The following is a 27,469-nucleotide window of genomic DNA, read 5'->3' as shown; positions in this document are numbered from 1 at the left end:
AACAAAAACATTCAAGTTTATAATATTAACAACCTGTAATTTACTTATAAAAAAGTTAAGAAAAAAAAAAAAAAAAAAAAAAGAAAACCAGCGCCTGGGTATTGTTAACTGATTGTTGACAGAGGAGGAAAGGGATTTTGCCTGCTGACCACAAGTTTTTGATGCTGATGAGAGATGTAGCCTTTAATGTGTCCCTAGAAAGAGAATAGGACAGGTCACATATTGCAAAAGTATACCGTGCTAAACTAAAATAGAGTTAGACTACATAATGATAGTGGTGTGTACTCGGCCAGGAAAGAGTACCCAGTGTAAACCTGAAGGTAATCCATTTTCTTGGATCTCTTATATACATGAGTCTATTGATGGATCAGTGAAAATGGTCAGAGAAACAGCAAGTTATTCTTTTTCTTGGGTCGTTCACATGGACCATTTAAACAACAGTGATGTTAATAGGTCCATTAAAGTTGCTGGAACCATGGATTGGCCATTAATACAACACCCAGCACACAGCAGTGGAATTCTGTTATGTGAATGAGCCCTTAGGGTACCTTTCCCATTTTTTTATTTTCAGACACAAAAGTATGGTACTATATTTTTAAGTCCTTCAAAAATAATTGGATAGAGCACAGTGATCAGTTCTGCAGGTTATAACACACAGAGAGATTTATTGAGACTAATACTGGAGACTCCATAGAAGAAACCGACAAAAATTGGCAGAGAGAATAGTCCTGCACAGAGACATATTCAGTTTTAACACGGCAAACCCAATTATAGTCAATGTGACAAATATCAATAAAATCCAGCTTCAACCAGGAAACACTTTTCCAATAATACGTGGTAGTTATAAAAGTTTTGTGTTTCCTGGTTGAAGCTGGATTTTATTGATATTTGTCTACTGCTGCCTTTAGTCCATGTGGGCTCCGTGCTCCTGGGATTCCAAATTTTCAACTGTGAATGGTGAGCTGAAATTTTATTTTTCTTGCATTTATAGTCAATGTGGTCTGCTGGTGTCCGTGGTTAACCGCTGTCTTAGTAGTCCGGTTCTCCATTGTTTAGGTTCCAGAATAACACAGCCCACAGTGCTAGTGTGAACCTGGCACCAGGCTACAGTTTTTGTTGCAGATTTTGCCAGAAGGGGATTGAGCAGAAGGGAGAAGTATAAGAGCTTCCTATTTATTTCCCATTCCTTTCAAAACCACTCGTCTTTGGCTCAAAAAACTGCAGCAAAATTTGCAACAAAAAAATAAATAAAAAATATGGTAATACGAAAACCCCCCCAAAACACTCTCTTCCACAATATGTGGCCTCAGCCTTACGTTCACATGACGGAAGCGGATTCTGAGATGGACTGTGCCTAGAAATCAGCTCCAAATCCTGGGCATAATCTGCCTTTCATTGTTTTCAATAGAAAGCAGTAATAGATGTTTCTTTTTTCAGGACGTTGAAATAAGATGTCCCCTGCTTGACCTTCCCTGGGATTCTGTGGCTGAATCTGTGGTGCAAGGCTCAGGCTGCTTAGCCCCATTATGTCTACTTTGGTTTTTGACTGCAAAATGCAGGGGGTGGAAAATTCAAAAGACCTCCTTAAATTCCTCCCCATATTTTGTTGTTTTGTTGTTTTTTTTATTATGCCAGTCTTAAAACAAAGTTTGTTGGAGTAATTTTTTTTGGACCAACTGAAAGGTATCTACTAAATTGCTAATGACTGAAAACTAAAGATTAGAGATGAGCGAGTACTATTCGAAACGGCAGTTTCGAATGGCACGCTCCCATAGGAATGAATGGACGCCGCCGGCGTCCTGACGCTTAACCCCCTGCGCGCCGGCCGCTCCCATTCATTCCTATGAGAGCGTGCTATTCGAAACTACCGTTTTGAATAGTACTCGCTCATCTCTACTAAAGATATGTTAATAATGTTTTCATTTACCATGTAGATCAGATTAGCAATGATGCAATTCACTTCATCGATATCCACATCTTCCACTTTCATAAATTTGAGAGCAACCAGAAAGGCATCCAGAGAAAGTTGGTGTGTCCGGAGTAGCAAATATCTGCAGAAGAAATGCACTTTGTCAAGTATAAAAATATACATACATACATAAATAAATACCCACAAAAGAAAATAATTAATATGTACCATAAAGAATAATTCTACAATTGGGATCGGACTGAAACAAAACAATTTAGGACTATAGATCCCAATATTTTGTGCACTTCAATTCTTTTGCACAGAAACGGTTTACATTATGGAAAATACTATTATACTTGATGGTACCCCACATGGACCTTTCTATGGTTGTCTTAAAGCATAAGTAAACTTTTAAGTATTTTTATAGACCAATAGTGCAGGTGAAAGGAACAAACTTTGTAATTTACTTCACTAAAGAAAAGTGTCTGTGTCTTTAAAGTATTTTTCCTGTCTTTACGTCTTATTTGTGTGGCTTGAAGTTTAATACACGGTAATGAAGAAGCTTCTCTCCAAACCCATAGTCAGCTTTCTAAATATGGAAGATTTCAACACAGAACTAAAACTATGTAAACTGGTTACAGCAAATGACTCATCTTCTCATGTTGAGCGACTTCTATATTGACGCCAGAACTACTAGATTGCATGGAGCTGCATGGTGTATGGGGCTCAATCAAGCTGTGGTCTTATGCATAACATGACACAGATCTTAACAATGGCAAAGAAAACTTACACTTTCTTGAAAAGATTCCTGTATGTGATTATCCTTAGCTTCTCCAAGATCAAGAAGATGCCACAACGGTTGAAAAAAGTTTCATGTTTAGTTAAAGCATCAGTCAGCAGTAAAAGATTCCCCTCACTGAAAAAATAACATTACAATATAAAAGGTTACTTGTGTCTTCCTAAATCACTTCAAAGAACACATTCTCAATACAGTATCCTGCCTAGGAAGAGGAATGATATGTAGAGATGAGCGAACAGTAAAACGTTCGATATTCGTTTCGAGTAGCCCCTCAATATTCGACTATTTGAATCGAATATCGAACCCTATTATAGTCTATGGGGGAAAATGCTCGTTTCAGGGGTAGGCAACATTCGATCAAATTATACTTACCAAGTCCACGAGTGAGGGTCGGGCTGGATCCTCCGAGCAGTCTTCTCCTTGCGGCGTCCCCGCGGCATCTTCCGGCTTTGAATTCACTCTGCCAGGCATCGGGCCTGGGCAGAGCCGACTGCGCATGCCCGCACTTCAAGCTGACATGCGCAGTCGGCTCTGCCCAGGCCCGATGCCTGGCAGAGTGAATGAAGAGCCGGAAGACGCCGCGGGGAAGTTGCACGGAGAAGACTTCTAAAGGTAGGAGAAGAACCAGCGTGATTGGCTGACTGTATAGCATTCGGCCAATCAATGCTGGTTCTGCACCGAACTTTTACATTCGAATAGCGAGTGGTACTCAATCGAGTATTTCGAATACCGTAGTATTCGATCGAATACCTACTCGACCGAGTACTACTCGCTCGTCTCTAATGATATGTTCTGAAAGAAAGAAGCATGCAAGGCCAACCAAATCAGCACATTATTACTCTGAAAGTGGTCAAACCCTTTATTGAGAGACCAATGTTATTGTTTGTATGATAAAAAGTTGTACAATTTTCCAATATATATTCTGTATCAATTCTTCACTGTTTTCTAGATCTCTGCTTGTTGTTATTCATTCTACTTACTTTCAGTGGATAAAAATCAGTCCATGGTCATGTGATGTACACACAGATGCACAGCTGTGTGCCCATCACATGACCATGGACTGATTTTTATCCACTCAAAATAAGCAGAATGAATGAATGAAAGAAAGAAGATCCAGAAAACTGTGAGGAATTGATGCATAAAGTGTATTGGAAAAATGTACAACTTATTATTATACAGACAATAACATTTGTCTCTCAATATTGGTCTGAAAGTCGACAACTCCTTTAACCTTTGGGGCTGTAGCCTGTTTAGGCCTACATGATGCAGCGATATTTAGTTTTTTAGTCCCAAGACCTGTAATATGTAATTTCTTTCACTGATGTAATTGCAGCTTATGTTGTGGGATGATTTAATATTTGTAAAGGGGGACACATAATGAAATTTTAACTTTTTAATTTTTTTTTAAAACTGTAATTTTTACAGTTTTTCAAGAAAAGTTAAACAAGAAAAAACAGCAACATGTACAATGGGATAGTGTAACAAGTGCCGTCATAATTTAAGTACAGATATAAATCAAGATGCGAGTTAGCACAAAATACAAAAGACACAAAGGGGACGACGACAATATAGAGAATGGGAAAAATGTCTTTTGTTGTCTTCTGAGATAGGATATCATGCTGCGGAAAGTTAAGTTGAACAGTTCTACATTTGTATGCCCTGCACGCTCCAGAAAAGAGACCGAGACGGTTACAGAACAGATTATCTTGAACCCTAAGTGAGCAGTTTACGGTAGCTAGTCTCTCCCCACCAGCTCAAATCAGACATTTTACCTGGATTAATGGCCTTCCCCTTTAAAACACACCCTTTTAAAGTAGAATTATATGTTAAGGGAATCTTTCAAGGTTCACCTGGCAAGTTCCAACCAAACATGTCAGCACTAAATCTGCTGTTATACTCTGTGGTCCCCTCAGACCCCACAATATCACATTGGTTATCCAGACTGACAGTCGATTTTGGTTAATTTTTGTTGAATTGCCCGGCCATACACTGACCTATGCATTTCAAAATAAATTTATGATACATGAAAAGGTAACTGAGGTGGACATACCAGACAGCCTTTGTCACTTCTGCAAATTGCATCAGGTCATATTTCCTCAGGAGCTGGAGGGTTGGCATGTGACCCTATGAGTTCAAGGAAAACCAGTAACATAGTTCATATTAAAAGCAATGCAGAACATACAATAGGTTTAGAAAAGATTTTATCATACATTAATACATCTTAACTAATCATATACAAATACAGCAGGCCTGAGATTGTAAATAATAGCAGACTTAGTTTGTAGCTTAACAATGCTCATTGTCTGGTTTTCTTTAGGGCCACAGTTAAATTCAATGAATTATCTTAAGTACAGCTTTGCTATATCTGTAACACATAACCCTACGATGGCGAACCTATAGCACGCATGCTGTTGGTCCGTGCAACCACAGCCTAGACTGACTGCAGAGTGTCACCTGTGCCCCAACGTAGGCGCAATGTGTTTGCAGAGTGTATAAATGCCAGATTATCCACCACATTATAGGTAACTGCATTGTGACTGTTTTTATTGTTGTGACTCGCTGCAACCAGTACATTGCTATTGCCAGAAAACCAAACCTGCTGGACTTCTGGTTACTGACATGTTGTAGTAACTTGTGAGGTGCAATGCAACTATATTCACTTGCATAACTTGTGATGCAAGCAGTGCGATGCTACAATCTTTGATCCTACAAAGTGTTCTGCTGTCAAATTCATTATTGAGCCCTAACCTAATATGTTAGGCTACAAACATAAAAGGCACTCACCAGGAGCATTTTTACAGGCAACAGATATATGAGAATCATCCTTTTATTTTTCTGGCAGGAGCGGAGACAATTCCTAAAGGCAAACGATAGATATTCCTCAGCTATGGAGACACAAAAAATAATAATCTGTAAATGGAACCAAGTTTAATACAGGCATTTGTTTTACAAGCCAACAAAAGAAAAATAGTTGGTCATGCTCCTCTGGGACCACTGCCGGTTTGCTATATGTTTTTGAATTGTTAGCACACGGATCCATTTCTTTCTACAGCTTTATACAGACAACTGTGACTTTCACAGTTTGTTGTGGAGCCGAAAAATTCAGTGAAGGTCATACTATCTGGCCTCATCCTTGTGCAATTTGTTACATTTTTCATGGACCTGTACATGAAAATGGCAGAATGCGCGTAGACACAGAATAAAAGTACAGAATTATGCCTGTATGGTATATAACTGCTCCATTATTTCACTCCTAAGAAACATAAACTAACCATACACCTTAGATGTCCACCCATCAATTTTGTTGGGATGGTGAAACATGAACTGTGATGTGTATGGTGTTCTCTCGATGCTTCCTCAATGACAGATAAGGAAGAGAAAGGTCAGACACTTGGACTTACACTGCCTCTTCTTTTTGTTCTCAGAGAGAACAGAGAGGATATTGGGAGATATAACTGTCATAGAAACAAGCATTCAGCCAAGAGCAATCTAATATGTATGACAGGTCTTACCCACTGCTCCCCTTATCATTTTAGTACAGTGCAGTCAATGATGGAGAATTACTTGCAGATAACATACCTTTTTTGAAATCACTGTCAAACATGGCTTTCCGACCCACATAATATTTGTAAGTGACTCTTTGTGAAATGGTATAATCTTCCTTAAAGTTGGAACTTTCAATTGCTCTGATCAAAGGCTTGCATAAGTGAAGTTTACTGATCTATAAAGGGAATAAAAAAAAAAAAAAGCCTTCATCAGGAGAAGGGAAGGTCATCGGTTAGCCAGCCAAGTGTCCTTCTACATCTTATGGAATAATCCTACGCAGAAAGAGTCCCTGGGACAGATCCTGTTTGAATGCAAATAAGGTAACATTAAAACTGAAGACCCACATTGCAGAAGTGCAGATTTTTTGTGGTGCAGATTCTGCTGCATTTTCTTGAACAAAAGTCAGGAGTGGATTGATCAAAAAGTAGAAGTATAAGTACAGTACTTCCTATATATTTTCAACTCCCATTGTAGCCCTTCTTGGCTTTGGCTCAAAAAAATCTAGCAAAATCTGCAACAAAAAAGCTGCATTTCCGCAATGTGGGGCCATAGCCTGGAGAGGATTTCCCAGACTTAAATACTGATGACCTATGCTTAAGCCATGTTATCAATATAGGTTCTAACAGCATACCAAACAACTGTTTAAAACAGTTCAAGGGTAGGGCCATGTGATGTCACGTTCACTGGTTACATAGCCTGTTTGAAGGTCATCCTGTTCAAGTGAATAGGACTGAGTTGCTATACAGGGTACAGCATTATGCTTGGTAAGAAGTAAAGAGGCCTCAGCATTCATATGAAAGTTGCAGCCTCTTCAAACAACAGAAGTGTGGGTGCCCGGTGTCAAAACCCACTAAGAACTCAAAGGTTTTCGTATTTTCCATGGATAGGTAAACCTCTTTAAGTATTTTTATGAGCAGTGGGTGCATGTGGACAAGGCAAATCACTGGCAATTATAACCACTTCAATTACCTACTGAGTATATATATGTCCAGGAGCCTGCATATAACTCAGCAACAATGTACTAGTATTTCTTTGCAGGATTAGTAGCTACACAGGATTTGAGCATGACTCCCCAAAGAGAAGGAAGAGACAATGTATTACTGTCCCTGCCTCCCTGATGGCTTTATACACTGTGCTCAATGAGCTGCCATCATGCTGTTCCCTTATGGCCAGAGAGTGGAAATGCATGAGTTTCTGGGTGCTAGAACACCCGGAATGGTTCAGAAATGTGTACTAGGAGTCTGTAGACCTCCTGTCACTGTGGACAATGTATCAAAAAATATATATATTTTTTCTGAAAAGTCATAAAAAAAAAAAAAAATATTTGAAGCATTTTGAGCTATTAAAAAACAAACTAAGAAAAAGATTCGGAAAAAGTCACATTTTTTTAAATTTTTTTACATGTATCTGGATATTTAAAAGAAAAAAAAATGCAAAGAGAAAAGCAATATAAAACTAAAGAAGACCTATGTATCACAGAAGACACAAAAAGTTTTGGTCCCTGATAAGTAAATTAGGCTTTAGGTGGTGTCAGGCAGGAGCGGGCGAAAGGTTTGATTCTGAGCTCTGACACTGTCAGCATCTGATCGGAGAGCTCAATCACACCACTGTCTGCTCCTGCCTGACACTGTCCACCTAGTAGTACAGAGCCCAACTAACACATTAGGCACCAGCACGGACAGCACTTATTGCTTGGGAATAGTGGGACGTAGTGAAAAAAATTCCAATTGCACTGAAATCAGTGAAAAGGGCCTTTTAACAGATGCTAAGAGTTGAAGGTGGTAAAAGGTCCTCTTTGAATATTCATGACCTATCCTGGTAAAGAAAGACAAAATCTCTCTGTTGTAGCTGGAACCTGAGGAAATCTCATACATAATAAATTGTATTAGCAGGAAACATCCTTTTGAGAAAGGACAAGAAAACTCTACAGAAACTTACCTTAAAATAAATCTTGAAAAGCTGGTTTACCAAAAACAACATTCCCCATTTTTTCGAGTCCTCAAAGGCTGCACGGCTGTTATAAGAAAAAAAACAAGAATTAAAAGTATTCACAAGGTTACACTGGGCATCCGAATCCCCTTCTCCCCTCAACGGTCTCATTTCCTTAGGAAAGTTTCTCAAGTAGCCCGTCTGGAGGAACTTTCTCACTTGGAACTTTGCACTCACCAAAAGTTCAGTTCTAGATGGGCGCCCTGGTATTCTTTCACTAAAAACACTGCCTGGACCCACTTGTGGGAACCCCGTCTAATTATGTTCTTCTCAAAGACCCATCGACCCTCACCCTAGTGTTCCATGCCTCTACCTCCCTGTATTACATACCCTCATTTCTCCTTCGCTAATTGCGGTGAAGCTATCTTCATATATTTTTTGTTACTTTCTTTGTGGCATTGATGCTATGAGTGTTGTTTTCATTGCTGTATGTACGTTTGTATTGTTATGAAAACTTTAATAATAAAACATTATTTAAAAAAAAAAAAAAAGAATATTGACAAGGTAAGCAAAACTAAGTGACACAATGGAGGAATACTGGGAACTACTGTATATACTCGAGTATAAGCCGAGTTTTTCAGCACAGTTCTTGTGCTATATGTGCTTATACTCGAGTCAAGCAACTTTTTTATTTTTTTGGGGGGAGGGGAGGTCTTTGATGCCTGCGATCAGAGATCGCAAGCATTAGCTCCAGCATCTCCGCTGTAACTTAGACCCGGTTGCTATGGCTGCCGCTCTGCAGCAGAGTGGCCACCATTATAATTATAGACCCGGCATCCAGTGTAAATCGGCAATTTAGCTGGAAAAAAATAGAATAGGGTAGAATTGGAGAAAAAATGCATGTGTGCAACTTTCTTATGGGCTTAGTTTTTACCATGTTCAATCTGCAGCCAAAATGACATGTTAGGGGGCGTTCACACTACCGTCGGTGTCCGAAAGGTAGTGTCCGCTCCTAGTGTCCGCTCAAAATCTGTCACGGACACTAGGAGCGGACACTAGATGTGTCTGTGACATCTGTCATTCACTTGAATGGGCATCGGGTGCGTTCTTTTGCACTCCGTGCCCGTCCTTCCCTGTCCGCAAGAGAAGATGTCCGACTTCTCAAGCGGACAGAAAAACCCTGCATGCAGGGTTCCTCTGTCCGCTTGAGAAGTCGGACATCTTCTCTTGCGGACAGGGAAGGACGGGCACGGAGTGCAAAAGAACGCACCCAATGCCCATTCAAGTGAATGACAGATGTCACAGACACATCTAGTGTCCGCTCCTAGTGTCCGTGACAGATTTTGAGTGGACACTACATGTCGGACACCGACGGTAGTGTGAACGCTCCCTTACCTGTATTTTATGTTTTGGTACAATTCTGGGATACCAAATTTATATAGTTTTATTTACACTTTAAATACAGAATATTTAATATTTTTAGAAGTTTGTTGATCGGATGTTTTTGGACACATGAATGCCTAATTTGTATTATATTGTATTCTAGGGAAAGGAGGGTGATTTGAACTTTTTTTTTTTTCTTTTATAACAATTTTATTAACCCCCTAGGAGGCTTGAACCTGCAATTGTTTGATTGCAAGTCCCATAAACTGCAATGTAATTGTACTGCAGTCTATGGAATTTTTGCTATGTTACTACTGATCCTGGACTGCAACGCTCGCAATTAAAGTAGATTTGTCACCATTAGCTCTTGGTATCCTCTGTACATTACAGCGTGGACCTAGTAGCTATGGCGGCCACCATCTTTAAAGACCTGGCATCCGCTGTACCATTAAGGCGAATGTTGGGAAGGGGTTAAAAGTATTTTCAAGTACTCATTATCAGATTGGTGGTAGGTCACCTCCGCCAACATCAAAACAAGTACATCATGGCTGTGTCTGGTACTGGAGCTCATCAGCACTCACTTGAATCAGACAGAGCAGTTGTGACGTGAAATACCAGAAACAGCAACTACTAAAAGTAAAGAGCAGACTACCCTAAGGAGAAGTCACCAACATTGCAGTCCTGGAAGCCTACCTAACGCAAAAAAATCTGCAACAAAAAAAAGCTGGGTTTCTGCAATGTGGATCTTTGGCCTTAAACATCACAGTCGTACTCCCAGCTGCTAGCTAGAGTGGGAAGTGCAGCAAAGTTTTATTATGTGCGCAGTACTAATATATTCATAAATATGTGATTTTAAGAAAAATGTAATTGGAAATACAGAACTACATTTTGAGATTATTTTTCAGTAAAGGAAATACTCACGTATCACTAGCACACACCCTAAAACAGCTCATCAGCAGTTCAGCAGCTTTTTCCAGCATATCTCCAATTTTTCCTTTTCCTTTTTTTGCTAGCTGTTGATCGGCCTACAGATGCAATATGATTTAAGAATAATAAGAAGGAGAGAAAAAAATTGCAAACATTTATATCTAAGTCGCTGTATCTGTCCAGGCTATGTCATAAAGAGATATGTCAATTTGCTTCCCTCCATACAACCAAAAAGACAAACCTCCAGGGTAGATCAGATAGGGTTCCCCAAAACATCTATGAGCAGTGAAACCACCTCCACCCAGAAATAAGCAATATAGGGTACTGAACAGCTTGTTTGGATATATAAAAAAAAGTTGAATTTCTTAGCAGAACTAACTGGCTTTTACAAAATAAAATATTCTGACATCCATAACTTTGATATTTTCAAGGAATAAAGCATTGGCTTTTTTGCGGGGCCAGATGCACTTTTTATTCTTAGGATTTTTGTATGTTACTGCTTTTCATTAAAATTTTTATGAGACATGAAACAGCGAAAAAAAATATCTTTCGGCTCTTTTCATTTTTTCTTTCTCCCTTTAAGGTACTCACTATATGGGCAAAATATTTTTTAGAAGTTTGTATTTTTTTTTACTGTAATTTTTACAACCCTCTATAATACAGGAGAGACCTAGCAGCTATGGCAACCCAAATGGGTTTTAAAACTGACCGCCAGGAAGCCGTCCCCTATGCGGTTTCCCCGTCAGACTGACACAGGGGCGCAAGTATGAATGTCCCTTTAATAAGGTGCAATTCTTCTTATTAATAAAATCTATTGGACCTGTGAGCGCCGTCCTGCCCTATTCCCCTTAATAAGGTAATGTCTGAATTATGCATAGTGTGGGAATAGGCATGTCACAAAACAAAATCCATTACTAGAGTGTCATGTTAATTATTGGCATTATTAGAAAGATGTTTAAATGAAGCAAAATACATTCTCTTTAACTTACACTGTTGGCAAAATATCTTAAATCCAGAGTAATAGCATACATAATTGGCAATGCCCTGTAACAAGAGGAAAAACATAAAAACTAATAGGTATACATATCCAAATACACATCATCTGTTATCCATTAGTATACACTACAAGAGACTGTCAAAAGTGTCTTTGTTGGTCATAATAACCTATCATAGCTCAGCTTCATTTCATATTCTGCACTTAAAAAATGAAATCTATGCTGTGGTTGGTTGTTATAGGCAACAGATTTTCTTTTAGAACGTTTCATAAATCTGCTTTTTTTGCAATACTGTATCTGAAGTGTAATGTATAAACATTTCTTAAAAATCTGAACAAAAAAAAATAAATAAAAAAAATAATGAATTTTTACCAAGAACAATGGCCTATTGTTAGATGATTATTTCTATCACACAATGTCATGGCAGAGTGCCAATATAAGACATTACTATTGTATTTTATACAGGAATTATTTTAATCTAGGCCTATATAGTTATTTATTTTCAAATGTTTCACTGCTTGCAGACCTGGAAAAAAAATTTTATGGGGTTGGAATTGCAAAATAAAAGTCATGCTATGTTATTATTATGGTTCTTTATGGCATTTATTGTGCAGTTAAAGTGAAATGCTATGTAATTCAGAAAAATGTAAACTTTGAAAATACATTTCTTTACATTTGTATTTTTTATGTTTTCTATTTTTGTATTTTATACTGTAAACAAAGCTGTGTAATGGGTCTTTTGTAACATTTTGGGTAATCGTAGTTGTTTTGATCTCTTTACAGGGAAGCACAAATCTGGAAAAAAGTCAGCAGAGTACAAGGGCACAGTTCATACACATATGGGTCACATATATTGGGGAGCACATCTTATATACTGGGCAGCACAGTACATACACCACAGTTCACAACTCTAATGCCAGGGTCCACACCTTTTACTTTGGAGGTTATCGTTCTCACATTCCACTATGCGACCAGCCGTACCTACAGTACTCCACTGTACAGTACTCTCTCAGTAATACCTCACTTTGTAGTTGCATACAATTCCAGGGGCACTATCTCTCGTAAAGGTTCATGACAGTGGTCCAGGCTTTCCCCGACTGCTATACATGTTAACAGAAAGGGGCCCCGTAGGGCCCCTTTCCAGTTAATGCCAGCTCAGAGTAGGTGACTAAAAAAAATAAATAAATAAATAATTATTTATACTCACCTGTCCTGGGCTCACTCTGGGATTCTTCTGGTTGGCTTCTGAGGTTACTCACAGGCCCTAGCAGTGACGTCGGGAGCGCAGGATCTCAGTCAAGACAGAAGAGGAGTGAGGATACACAGGAAAGGTAAGGTGAGTATAAGTGTTTATTATTTTTAATCACTTTCCCTTAGCCTTTACTTATTATACTCTGGGGTCAGAGGAGAGCCCAAAGTATAATAATAGCACCGGCTCTAGGAGGAAGGGGTAGCATAATACTGTGTGTGTGGGCCGCTGTGGAGTGCATAATGCTGTGGGGGGGGAGGGGCGCAGTGGAGCTCATAATGCAGTGGGGGGGCGCAGTGGAGCTCATAATGCAGTGGGGGGGGGGGGGGGCGCTGTGGAGCACGTAATACTGTCGCACTGCTCACTAACCGTATTCTTGATAACTGCAGTTGTGGGTACTAAAGTTGTATCCCTTTCAAGTATCAGACTTACCGCTGCAGCACCCATATCAGCCACTATCAAGAATTTGTGACAAAAGTTTGCACCCGGGCCCAGAAGACTTTACTTACAACACTGAGCAAGGGTTCATTTGCCTGGGCAGCATGATGGGTGGGCTTTCACCTGGCATCCCTAACCAGGCGAAAGCAGTTTTTTTTTTTTTGTTTGTTTTTTAAAGTTGCAGTGGGGCAAAAAAACTAAAAGTTTTGGATTGCATTGGCATCTGGTCCCTACATATAATAGCCCCTAAACTGTGAGGAGTTATCTGCAGCAGGTCTGCAATCTGACTAACAGTGAGACCCTGTGCAGGAGACACCACACTGAACCTCTGTGTTGCTCATATGGCCAAATAACATAATTAAATAGGATGTTTCTTCAGGGCAATGTTTTAGTTTTTATGCTATTTTCTTCCAGCTTCCAAAAGCCACAATATGTTTGATTTTTCCATTTACACAATGCTTGTTGTAATTCAGTCTGTTCCAACAATGGTTATACAGAATCAGAAGGTATGAATTTAATCCTCGAAAGTTGAGACACGTGTAGAAATAGTTTGCATCCAATTACATAATTTACTTTCTGTGCCGTCCATAAGGTCTCCTCGATCAAACTCAGAAATCCAAACTATTGTTGTTGTGTTTGAGGGTTTATGTAAGAAAAAAAAACTTTTGGCACTTTTTTGCATATTCATTAGGAGAGATAAATAATATTTTAACAGCTCAGACTTTTATGGATATGTAAATACCAATTATGTTTATCTCTTATTGTTTATATTTTTTATAGTAAAAGTGTTTTGAACTGTTAAAATGCAATATTTGTGATTATTATTATTTTTTTTCTTTTAATTTTAAGTTTTTGTAACACATTAGTGGAAGGGGTCTGGGGGCAGTGAGGCACCAAGTGCCTAAAAATCCCTAAAAATTTACTTGTACAAAACACTGCAACACTTCGGAATACTTTACACTTTACACATAATCCTTATGTGTATGTAACGTAATGGTTTATTTGAGCAGCCATGCATTTACTCTACAAAGTCACTGAAAGGATGACAATGTAATACAATGTAATGCGGAGTACTCAAGAGCAGAAGCAATTTTTCCAGTTGCTCTGCCATCATCGCAGAAACATTATACTCACCAATTTTCCTCTTTATGAGCTTGAAAGATTTTTAAAAATGATGTTAACTGTATGTTAAGGCAAACATTAAGAACAGTGAAAGGAAATAAGGCTTTTTAGGCAGATATACAATGAACTGGGCAGCACGGTGGCTCAGTGGTTAGCACTGCAGCCTTGCAGCGCTGGAGTCCTGGGTTGGGCCTGCGCCTGCCTAGTGTGTGGCTGCATGTGTTTACAGCTGCTGAAACTAAACTGATCTTTCTCTATCCCGTCCTTTTTTTCTTCACTTTTTTCTATTACTATACTCTTATAAAGAAATCCTTTTTGAGCCTTTTTGTCTGAAGCATGCCTCCACACAGACAAGGAAGACTGGTTTACACTAAGGAGACACTATTACACCTTAGAAGCATGCTGCAGGACAAGCTGGACAAGCTACAGGACAAGCATGCTCTTACCATCCCCCACGAACTAATAAGGAGACTTAGAAAACGCAGAAAACGCGGAAAACGAGCCGGCATACTGAGACGCGAAGGAAGAAAACGCAAAAAGCATGTGATCCCGTCCATCATTATGGGGAATGTGAGATCAATTGTGAATAAGATGGATGAACTGACAGCACTGACCAGACATCAACAGGAGTTTCGTGAGTGCAGTATGATGCTGTTTACAGAGACTTGGCTTACTGAAATCACTCCGGACATACTTGCCTCCGTGGAGGGCTTCAAACTTCTTCGGGCGGACAGAACACTGGAGAGCGGTAAGCGAATAGGCGGAGGAATTGCAATATTTGTCAATGAGAGATGGTGTAATCCAGGACATATTGTGGTTAAGAAACAATCGTGTGGAAAGGATATTGAACTGCTAGCCGTGGGCATGAGACCTTTTTACCTGCCAAGGGAACTATCACATGTTATCGTACTAGCTGCATATGTCCCCCCCTCTGCTAAAGCTGACGCTGCCTGTGAAGTCCTCCATGCTGTTGTGAGTGAGCTGCAATCATCTCACCCCCATGCTCTGCTCCTAGTGTCTGGAGACTTCAACCATGTCTCAGCATCCACTCTACCAGGCTTCACACAGTATGTAACCTGCCATACAAGAGACAACAAGACGCTGGACTTGCTCTTTGCCAATGTAAGGGATGCATATAACTCATCTGCCCTACCACCCCTAGGCAGATCAGATCACAACCTGGTACATCTGCGACCCACATACATTCCACTGGTGCGCAGAGAACCGGCGGTTACCCGTACCGTGAAGATTTGGTCAGAGGGAAGTGTCGAGTCTCTAAGGGACTGCTTTGATATAACTTTATGGGAAGTGTTTCAAGACTCATTTCCAGAGGACATTGAGGGACTCACACATTGCATAACGGACTACATTAATTTCTGTGTGGACAGCACGGTACCAACTAGGAAGGTGAGGTGTTTCTCCAATAACAAACCATGGATTAACTCTGAGATTAAAACTCTCCTCAAGCAAAAAAAGAGAATTTTTAGGTCTGGGGACAAAGATGGCCTGGGGGCGGTTCAGAAACAGCTGAGACAATTGATCAGGGAAGGGAAAGCCAACTACAGACGGAAGATGGAGCTACAGATGGGGGAGGGTAGAATCTCTGAGGTGTGGGACAGCCTTAAGGCAATTTCAGGACACAAGGAAAAGACAGGGCGCCGAACAGTAGGGGACAGGAAGTGGCTTAACGAGCTTAATCTATTCTTCAATAGATTCGACTCCAAGCAAATGCTCCCTCCACCAGCATGTCAGCCAACCGCCCTCCCCTCACACACCAAGACCCAACCCCCACCGACCTGCGGTCAACTGCAATCTGACTATCTGATCCTGCAGGAGTCTCAGGTGTGTAAGGAAATGAAGAACATTAGAGCGAACAAAGCGGGGGGACCAGATGGTATAAGCGCAAGAGTTCTTAAAATGTGCAGTGACCAGCTGTGTGGTATTATAACGCACATGTACAATATGAGCCTGAAGCTGGGGGTAGTACCTCAACTGTGGAAAACATCTTGCGTGGTACCAGTCCCAAAGAAACCCAACCCGATGGGCTACAATGACTACCGACCTGTAGCACTGACATCCCACCTGATGAAGGTCCTAGAGAGACTGGTCCTGACACACCTACGCCCCCTAGTGAGCTTCGCTCTGGACCCCCTCCAGTTTGCCTACCGGCCAGGCATTGGGGTAGATGATGCCATCATCCACCTTCTTCATAGAGCTCTCTCTCACCTGGAGAAACCCGGGAACACTGTGAGAATAATGTTCTTTGATTTCTCCAGTGCGTTCAACACCATTCAGCCAGGGCTACTGAGGGAGAAGCTGAACCTTGGTGGTGTGGACCATCACCTGTCCAACTGGATCCTAGACTACCTGACAAACCGCCCTCAGAATGTGAGAGCCCAGGACTGTGTGTCTGACACTGTGATCTGTAGTACGGGGGCACCACAAGGTACAGTTTTTGCCCCTTTCCTCTTCACACTGTACACTGCTGACTTCAGGCACAACTCATCCAGCTGTTACTTACAGAAGTACTCCGATGACTCTGCTATAGTCGGTCTTATCACTGATGGCGATGATAGGGAATACAGAGACTTAAACCGGGATTTTGTTGAATGGTGCCAGCAGAACCAGCTCAGGATTAATGCTGGGAAGACCAAGGAGATGGTGGTGGACTTTAGTAAACGGAGAGGTGCTCCGACCCCGGTGGAGATCCAAGGAACATGTATTGAGATAGTCAGGACCTATAAGTACCTGGGCGTGCTCCTCAATAATAAACTAGACTGGGCTGATCACCTGGAGGCGCTGCACAGAAAGGGCCACAGCAGACTCTACCTGCTCAGGAGGCTGAGGGCCTTCGGAGTCCGGGGGACACTTCTTAGGGCCTTCTTCAACTCTGTGGTTGCCTCAGCCATCTTTTTCGGTGTGGCCTGCTGGGGAAGCAGTATATCAACCAGGGACAGAAATAGACTTGACAGGCTGATCAGGAGGGCCAGCTCTGTCCTGGGGAGCCCCTTGGACCCAGTACAGGTGGTGGGTGACAGAAGGATACTGTCTGTGGTGACCTCCATGCGGGAGAACAAATCCCACCCCATGTATGGGACCCTGATGGGACTTGGCAGCACTGTAAGCGACCGTCTGCTTCACCCCAAGTGTGAGAAGGAGCGCTATCGCAGGTCCTTCCTTCCAACTGCGACCAGGCTGTATAATCTACATCAGACCAAACGAAGAGCACTCCGCACAGAGAACTAATGATTATGAGGATGACCATGAGGTCTTCCTCTTTCTCTTCTGTTTTTCCTTAGCTGCCATAGACTCCTAGTATATCTTCTCTTCTCAGCTTATCTGTGTCTACGTCTGTAACATATTACTCTGTATTATCCTGTACCTGTATTACTATGCTGCTGTAACACGCTGAAATTTCCCCAAGGTGGGACTATTAAAGGATTATCTTATCTTATCTTATCTAAATCCTGCCAAGGACAACATCTGCAAGGAGTTTGTATGTTCTCCCCGTGTTTGCGTGGGTTTCCTCTGGGTACTCAGGTTTCCTCCCATACATACTGAAAGGGAATGTAGATTGTGAGCCCTATATGGGACAGTGACTGTCAATATCTGTAAAGCGCTGCGGAATATGATGGCGCTATATAAGTAAGCCAAGAAATAAATAAATAATAAACAGTCACTTCATTAGAGACACCCATGTTGCAGTAGCAATTTGAACCTTATGTGGCCCCTTTTGGCCTTCAGTACCACAGAAAGTACACAGGTACCATCCATAGGTATTAGAGGTCCTAAAGTATACCAAGAAAACAACACCAGCCTGAACTTTTAATATCCAACAAGAAAGGTTCGTCTGCTCATACTTCTTGAGTCACACTCGGAGCCTCCCATCAAGGTCTGGATTCATCTGACCAAGCAATGTTTTTCCACTGCTCAGTGAATCTTGGTTGCTACTGTTAGCCCGTCTTTGCTAAAGAATGACATTTCAGTTTTGCATGCAGGCACGTTACTTGCTGTACAAGGGATATGTTAAGCTGCACTGCATACTGTCTGTTCATCAGATCAATTTCTGACATCCTCCTTGGACCCCTTGTCGATGAGATCTTCACATCGGCAGAATACCCTTTCACTACATTTTTCCCCGATCACACCAGAGTTGGCAATTTTTGAACTACTGGCACTAACACCAAAGACTGTGCCATGCTCAAAGTCACTCAGTTTGCTTGATTTTCCTATTCTAAAGTGGATTCACACTAAAAGTGATAAAAAAACATACTTCATTTTATGCTACACTCAGAGGTTACATGTCTAATTTCTAAACAAGGAAGATACCACTGTGAAGGGGTCCCTAATAAAGTGGTCATTCAGTGTATGATACAAATATATATATATATATATATATATATATATATATATATATATATATATATATATATTATTTTTTTTTTGTAGATTGTGAGTGCCATATGGGGCTCACAATGTACATTTTCTTTTTTTCTGTCCTATCAGTATGTCTTTTGTAGAATGGGAGGAAATCTACGCAAACACGGGGAGAATATACAAACTCTTTACAGATGTTGTTCCTGGCGGGACTCGAACCCAGGACTCCAGCACTGCAAGGCTACAGTGCTAACCACCGAGCATCCGTGTTGCCCCCAAACCATAATATATTTCTATCACATAAAAAGGATATTGAACAACAATAGTCTGGAATTTGTATGCCTCCACAAAATCATGGTTGGAAACAGCGTAAGTACACCTAAAATAAAGAGGTGGCAAGATATTAACAATAATATATAACAATTTATCATCATATGCTATATCAATGAAACAGATGGAAAACTTTCACAGTTGTGTGACAACAGCAGGTGTGTTGATTTCACTATACTGAAGCAGTCACTGCAAGAAACGTCCTGTCTCTGACTACTGCCTTTCTCGTTAGTGGTCAATGAAAACTGATAACAAGTGCAATTCCAGTAGAAACCAACTAGTAAAATCTGCTTCACCATGTTGTTTCTTAAAGGGGCTCTATGATTGACATTAGCCATTTTTAACTAAACATATCTTTGCATAGCCTTTAGAAAGGCTATTCCAGGCATACCTTTTATTTTTTCATCAGCGTCAGCGTTTTTGAATTAGCCTGGTTTTAGTGATATGCTAATTAACCAGCACAGAGCACCGGAAGCCTTCTAACTATTCTTTGAGCACCGCAGCATCATCAGCCTTTCCCTTCTCACTGCCCTCTGGAAGCAGTGAAGAACTGTAGAAAGAGGGATCCTGAGTAAAGGAGGCGGTGAGAAGGGAAGGTTGATGATGATGCAGTGCTGAAGGAATAGTTAGAAGGCTTCTGGTGCTCCATGCTGGTTAATTAGCATATTACTAAAACCAGGCTAATTCAAAAATGCCGACGCTGATGAAAGAATAAAAGGTATGCCTGGAATAGCCTTTCTAAAGGCTATGCAAAGATATGTTTAGTTAAAAATGGCTATTGCCAATGATAGACTCACTTTAAGAAGTTGTTGTCTTTACGAACTGCAGATCAACACACTTGGACAACATGCACACTATTATGTCTTTCCTCTATGCTTATTTGTCCAAATGACCATTAAGTGCACTAAGAAATACAAACGCTCAGCCACCGCAAATATTTAGGATCTCCTGCCACAGCATTATCTGCCTCAATTCATGAGTAATAGATAATCCTTACCACAAAGTATTTGCCTCAAAACATGAATGGCAATTACCCTTTTCTTACAGTTGGCTTAGTATTATGTAATAAATCATACTGTACTTGCTGTAAAAAAGTAAATTCTTCATGCACTGACTTTCCAGTGAGTCTGTGATTTACTTGTGTGAAAATAGTGCAGGTAATCTAAGAAGACAGAGGCGCCGGCAACAGCCAGCAAGCCTGACCAGTGATAAGGAAGAAGGTGTGTCTTAGACTACATCATCTCCCTGTAGGCACTGTAGCTTAGCTGCAGATGTGTCATAACACTCGGTCATTGATACCTTATGCACACATTAGTGTTTTGGTCAGCGATTTATATCAATGATTGTGAGTAAAAAGCAGATGAAGGGTCAAAAACACAGAACACATGCAAATTTTTTTTTTTGCAATACATTATCTCTAAGTAGTCTCCACTCCTAACTATGGTCCACAATCAGAGATGCAAATGGAGCTTAAGTGTAAGTTCACACAGCATAAACAGCCATTGATTTTGAGGCGGATTCCATCCTGGAAATGGCGACAGGTTCCACCCTGGTTCTGTCTCCCATTGTATTCAATGGGAGTCAGAGATTAGAGAAGGATGTTGAAAGAGTAAGCGTCTGGCTTGATCTTGCTGGGGATTCAGCAGCTAATTTGGCAGTGCTCTGACAGTGCTCTGATTATATGTGAACTTTCCCTAAAACATGCACCCATAGTTTTAACGCCTCTGTCTGACACTAAGTTAAATACCTTAAGTGAGCTGCAAACATCTCATCATAGGGAACTTCCAACATCTGCTGACATTTGTCTTCTGGGGCAGACAGCTGAATGATAAAAAATGTAACAGTACTGAATTGTTGGTGTGTAGTATAACATAATATACACTTCATTGTGTTACATATCTAACAACAAAGAAAAAAACAGAACAGTAATACAACTATCAGCAGATATATCTTACACAGCTCTACATTTATACAAGGACTAAGAAAAGTTCTCACTGCTCTCCTGGTATAAAGTCTGTTTGTGTATTTATTGGATTTTGTGCCCAGAGGACCAACCCATACCCCAATACAAGTCAAATACACTTTGCAAACATCAAATTAAAATTTGATTGTGGCCATTGTGGCTTTAAGCCTCCACTGCACTTGGTTTTAGTTTTTAAGGCTTCCCAGATAGGCCAATATATGGAGCAATGACCCAAAGTAACTTTATATATCATTGTAATGGTGACTGGAGACCCTCCTGTCACTTCTACCATGGTACGGTGATGAGCACCAAAGTCAAAACCATTACTAAAATCTTCCTGGACACCCAATTTACGTATCAGCCAAATATGGGGTCAAATGGTGTTGGAAACCTGTAGAGGACAGACATTCACTTCTACAATATAGATAATAAGAGGTGAAACACCTCAGATGTTAGTGACGGTAAATACTTGCAATGTACTTTCAAAACTTCATTGAATTCCTGGATTGGCTGGTCAATGAATCCATTGCTAATAGGAAACTCCACCATTATTCCGAAATGTACAACAAGATTTAGTGCCAGGCGTTCAATCAAAAGATAACCAAAACCAACATCAACCAGAATAACCAACGTGATTTTGTTCAATTACCAAATACGTCTGACCCAAAACCGCTATTATTATACTGTGGGGTCTCTTCAGGCCCTAGAGTATAAGTGGAGGGACAGGGGAGGTGAGGAAACATAAAAACAGAGTAAGGGCTCGTTCACATCAGCGCTTGATTTCCATCCGGGGGAGTCCGCATGAGGACCCCCACCCAAACAGAATACCGAATGCAACTGCAAGCAGTATGCAAGAGAAAGCACACGGACCCCATAGACTATAATGGGGTCTTTGTGATTGCCGCTAAATCTCCACAGGGATCATGCAGTTAGGAAAGTAGTTCACAATCTACTTTCCTGCCCGCATGATTCGTGCAGGCAGCGCGCGGTAAGCACACGGACCCCATTATAGTCTATGGGGTCCGTGTGATGTCACTGCACAGCGCTTGCAGTTGCGTTTGTTATTCTGTCCCATGCGGACTCCCCCGGATGGAATACCAACGCAGATGTGAACCAAGCATTACTCATCTCTCCTATGAAATTCCCTGCTGTCCCCAGTGCTTATCACTGACATCATGTGGCGTTGTGACTCTTGTGTCTATGCATCAAAATGCCCAATCAGCAGACCCTAACGTCCATTCGAAGTGACAAAGGCAGCAGGGAGTCGCACCAGAGCGGTGAGTAGCACTGTTTTTTATGTTTTCTCCCCTCCCCTTGTCCGTTGCTTATTATAGTCTGGAATGTGAAGAGACCACAGAGTATAATAGCAGTTTCGGTTTGGCCCCGTTTCATCCAAATAAAATCACAAGGTTTGCACAACACTTAAAGGGGTATTCCAATGAACATGATTATTTTTAAATTTGTAGATAATTAAAAGTTAAACATTTTTGCAAATATAAGTAATTAAACATTTTGCAGAGTTTTAAAGATTTTCTCTAAATAGCTTGTGGTCACAAGTTGTCTCAACCGGTTGCCAGTGGATACGACCATGAATGCAGGACTTTTCTAAAGTCAAAAACCCAGCATTGATTTCCTTATTGTGGCTGGAATATCTTCTGATACATGTAGTGTCCCTGATATGAAATAAAGAAATGAAATTCCAAAATAATTAAATATTATAAAGTGGCAAGTACAACCGTGACAAATTCCTACCTGTAGCCTTGGGTTTGCAATATGTGCATGTCTAAATGAAATAAGCTCAGAACAAGCATTGCCATTTTTCTCCTCAATGACCTCTGCCACCTATTTTATTGCAAAATACATAGACATTAGTTCTATGTTGTACACAACATTGAATACCAAAATAAATATGACACAAATGGTTAAAATCTGGATGTTCTATGATACACAAAGGCAGCCGATAGGCTATAATATAAAGAAGAAATATATTATATTGTCAAATGATTCAGTCGCAAAAACAATTAAAGGGGTCATCCAATTTCTGAAAAATAAATAAAAACCTAGCTAATGCTATTCATTAAAACAACAAAGACACTCATCTCTTCAGTCCCCTGATCAGATAGGGCTCATTCACACTGAGTCTACGCTCAGCTGATTCTGAATGTAAAACACGTTCAGAATGAGCGCGTACAAAGCAGATCCCATTCATTTCTATGGGAGCCGGCATACGTGCGCTCCCCATTGAAATTAATGGGAGGCTTTTTTCCCCTATTGCTTTCAATGTGATACGAGCATTTGTCTTATACATATTAATATTGTTTAGTATGCCTCCAAGATGTCTTCTACGATGTTTGATCAACTGAAAGAGGCTCAAGCAGCGCGGCCTCCTAGCTAGTCCATATTCTTTTTTTGCTTTTTTTTTTTTTAGATTGTGAGCCCCATATAGAGCTCACAATGTACTTTTTTTTTCCTATCAGTATGTCTTTGCTGTATGGGAGGAAATCCATGCAAAAACGGGGAGAACATACAAACTCCTTGCAAATGTTGTTCTTGGCGGGATTCGAATCCAGGACGCCAGCGCAGCAAGGCTTCAGTGCTAACCACTAAGCCACCGTGTTGCCCCCCAGCTAGTCCATATTCTGTGTATGGGAGACATCACAGTGGCTAGTCTACACCTACCAGAACTAGAGCAACTGAGAATAAGAGATGCAGACAGCAAATGAGAAAGCTGGTAGTAAAGACACACGTCAGCTAATCCTGAATAGTTATCAGAAAGAATAGCTTTATTGTAAAATATGTGTTCGCCACTGCAGAAATGACCTCAGCTCTGGTCCTGTGATGTGCCTTGAAACACAGTTTTCTGTATGAACAGGAGGTCAGACTCACACCACAAATCTATTAGAGTCCATTCACACATGAAACACTGGCCCAGACTGACTATTCTGTGACATATAGAAACTGTCATAAATTTTTCAACTTGCCAGACATGTGGGTTTAGTTTCTCTCAAAAACTAGACGTGTCTTATGTGCGCCATAATTGTGTTATAAAATTGTGGCTCAAAATAAGCCATGGCAGTAGACATATACATGACAGTCTAGAGCTACGCCAGAGTTATCATCCAGCATCAGCCACTGTGGTAAATTTAGAGAATTTTTTGTACTGCCTGTCTAAGTCTGCATTTTTGAATTATAAGTAAATTTGGGCCAATATGTGCATCAGAGTAGCAGAGGCGAGGGTGGGATTTTTGTTTTTCTTTAAGTTAGAGTAACAAAGTGATAATTGTCTAGACAACAGACTACATAAACCATAGTATCAAGAGATAATGAGATGCTACTGTGTCAAAGGAACAATAGCTCTAGGTGTGGATTATAATTCTTGTACATGACAATTGTTTTCAATTATTACTACTGCATGGGGATGATGGAATTATTCATCCACATACAGTTTGCATTACATCTTCTCTAACTACAATGTGCTGCCAACAAGCTACAATCTTTTATGCTACATTAATAATGAAATCACATGGTAAACAAGTGGGGGCCACCGGGAACATTTCCATAAAGGTAGTACAATGCTAGTACCTGTTGTAAATATTGATTGATGGTAATATGCGCCATTTTCCTCTTTCAAATAAAAAAAAAACAAAAGTCCTGTAAGAAAAAAAAAAGAAACAGAAACATAGCAGATGAAGATGTGTATGAAATTGCACAGAAATGCCCAACCATACAAAATAGTCACTAAATTCTTATGCAGCATTGGATGCATATGTGTTTCTAAATGAGACCATCTGGCACTTATCAGTCATAAGCGTTCCTCACAGACCAGTGATGATGCCGAGATGTGCAGTCCAGCTAACAATGTGAGATATTGATGCCGAAACTGACAGTATTGATATCTCCAACACCAGGGTGCATATCAGGAAAGCTGATAGTGTGTACATCTCTGAGGACATGAAAGGTCCTCTTTAATTAGACGTATAGTTTGTTACACATTTATCTTTAATAGGAATTCAATCACTATCTTTGAATAAGTTAGAGGAGGTTTACTGCTTCTGTCTGACCATGGCTGTCAGTCAATTAAGGAGTCCAAGCAGGAGCTGGTGTCAGACTGGTGAAAAATAGAATTGTTGGAGGCTCAGCCCACTGAATCCACAGCCTTGTGCCAATCTGTTTTACAGACTTAGGCTCATACACACCTGGCATTGTGCACACATTGGCAGTGTGTTAGCTGTGTTTAACCTGGCTAGCACACTGACCCAATATTTTTATTTTTTTTTAACGGAACACTTCACAAATTTGTGTTTCATCCTTGAACAGGGGCCATGCTAATCTCCTACAAGTATGTATTGTTCCAATTTTAGTATATGTGCTGCCGACTGAATCATTTCCTTTTTTTTTTTTTTTTTTTTTAAACTGTAATTTTTATTGAATTTTCATAAATCTTCACAAAAATGTACAAAGAAACAAAAAGAGAGAACCACAAGAAAAAAGAAGAAAAAAATAAATAAATTAATTAAAAAAAAAACAAAAAACAAGGGATAAGCAATTAGGAATCAACCAAGAAGTTCCCCAAACATGGGTAACCATCACATAGGACACAAAGCATAATTTATATGAGAGGTAGACAACAAAGAGGAAAGGCAGGGAAAGAGGGATCACAGACCATGAAGGATACTATGTATTATATATATACATCCCATGGCGACCAGATTTATTGGAAAGCCTCCACGGTGTAGCTAAGAGTGGGACCTAATCATTTCTATTGCTGTATACTTATGCTTGTGTATTTTCACGGTCCCGTGTATAGTGAGGTGATCCCGGAACAAAATTTAGGACAGGTACGATTCCTGTCCATTTTCCGCCCTGTGCTCACTGACCTCAGGGCCATGGAGGCGCAGGTGGAACACGGATGTCATCTTTTAGCTGCAGCAGTTTGAGTAATTCTCATCATTTTACCACTCACAGTGATTGCTGCTAATGTGTATATACTGGCATGATGAGCTATATACATATATATATATATAGTTATCTTTAGCATTCATTATGATTTACTAATCTGTCTATAAAAAGATGTTGGCTGATAATTCTATAAGGCTAAGGACCTATGTGGCATCCCGCAGTAAAAAGCACTGCAGGAAAAACTGTGGGGCAACGCAACGATTTTGTTTCAATTATGCTTATAGGGAAACTGCCAGTGTTTCCATAAGTATAATTGACATGCTGCAATTTCAAAAACCACAATGGTTTTGGTGTTTGCAGCATATCCGCTGCAAGTGTTTTATCACAAAGTGGGGATGGGATTCGCTAGAATCTGCATCTTTTTCTTCAGCGTTTCTGCCACGTTGGGCAACAACCGAAAGGGGTTTACGAGATGAAAAAAAAAAGTTGATAGTGAAAGGTTCAATCTGGGTTAAATAAATGAAAGAACCAATCTTCTGTTGGTCTCTATTTTTCAGTAACTGGCAAAGTGGGAATTTCCTGTGTTGAGATGGGACTTGGAAACAAAGACCTGTGGGTAACATAGGCTGCCTCAGGCCCGATTCACATCTGCATTTGTATTAAGTTCGGGGAGTCCGTTTGGGGACTCCCTGAACGGAATACTGAATGCATTAAAAAGCAGTGAGCAATGAAAGCACAAGGACCCCATAGACTATAATGGGGTCCGTGTGTTTTCCATACAAATTATGTGGAGAGAAAAGTACTGCTTGAAGTACTTTTCTCTCTGCATGACTTGTGCGGACATCGCATGGAAAACACAGGGATCCCATTATAGTCTATGGGGCCCGAGTACTTTCATTGCTCACCGCTTTTTAATGAATTCAGTATTCTGTTCGGGGGGTACCCAACCGTACTCCCTGAATGCAGATGCGATCTGAGCCTCAGAACAGGAACTGTGAATTTTTTTTCTAGGAGCCAAGGGACACCAGCTTTTTTTTTCCCCACTGGAAAACCCTGGAAAGTGGACAAAATCAGGTTGAGAACCCTGGACCAATGACAAACATTTGTAATGTCCTTGTAATGTGTTGTAGTGGCTGCCACAGAGGTCAGGTGTTTTACAGGAAGACAATTTTGCCAGTATCAGTGGCATGTGTGAGGAACCCCACACAAACACAGGGAGATCACACAAACTCCATGCAGATGTTGCTGATGGAACCCAGAAGCTCAGCGCTGTAAGGTAACAGTACTAACCACTGAGCCAGGCTGCACTGTGAGCCCTAGCATGCTGATCAGGAGTTTAGCTTGGGACAGCTGGGTGTTCGGTGTCAACAAGACATTTTTGATGGAAGTGGGAGTGCAGGCTGAAGAGGGCGCAGCTGAAGGGATTTGTACCACTGCCCAAAACAATCACCCAGCGCAAGAAGATACTACGAGACACATAAGAGCAATGAATGAACCCAGATCCACAAAAACACCCTCTGCCCATGTGCAGGCCGCAGAGAGAACATTAATACTAGATCATCACTGACCCATTCTGCAGTACTCACCCTATAGGACCACGCAT

General features: G+C 40.6%; 1 protein-coding gene and 1 pseudogene across 2 annotated transcripts; both read right to left on the bottom strand.

Annotated features, from left to right (window-relative positions):
* Window positions 1-39: 39 nt before the first annotated feature.
* Window positions 40-27,469, bottom strand: PCID2 (PCI domain containing 2). Of its 2 annotated transcripts, none has more exons than XM_075265255.1 (15): window positions 27,453-27,469; window positions 24,550-24,618; window positions 22,720-22,809; window positions 20,752-20,825; window positions 18,988-19,053; window positions 14,310-14,351; window positions 11,483-11,537; window positions 10,488-10,591; window positions 8,193-8,268; window positions 6,288-6,429; window positions 5,493-5,593; window positions 4,759-4,832; window positions 2,700-2,825; window positions 1,928-2,051; window positions 40-194 (listed from the first exon to the last, which is right to left on the bottom strand). In XM_075265255.1, the coding sequence occupies exons 2-15, from the start codon at window positions 24,583-24,585 to the stop codon at window positions 105-107; spliced, it is 1,200 nt and encodes a 399-aa protein (XP_075121356.1). In that variant the 5' UTR covers window positions 24,586-24,618; window positions 27,453-27,469; the 3' UTR covers window positions 40-104. The 2 variants fall into 2 exon arrangements, with proteins under 2 accessions (XP_075121356.1, XP_075121355.1); XM_075265254.1 differs by having other exon boundaries at window positions 14,310-14,356; window positions 18,993-19,053.
* LOC142196373 (U6 spliceosomal RNA) lies at window positions 25,240-25,352 on the bottom strand (annotated as a pseudogene).

The sequence above is a fragment of the Leptodactylus fuscus genome, chromosome 2 (assembly GCF_031893055.1).
Source record: "Leptodactylus fuscus isolate aLepFus1 chromosome 2, aLepFus1.hap2, whole genome shotgun sequence".
In the NCBI taxonomy this organism is placed as follows: Eukaryota; Metazoa; Chordata; class Amphibia; order Anura; family Leptodactylidae; genus Leptodactylus; species Leptodactylus fuscus.
The sequence above is the reverse complement of the archived record's forward strand: the minus strand, read 5'-3'. Positions and strand labels throughout refer to the sequence as shown.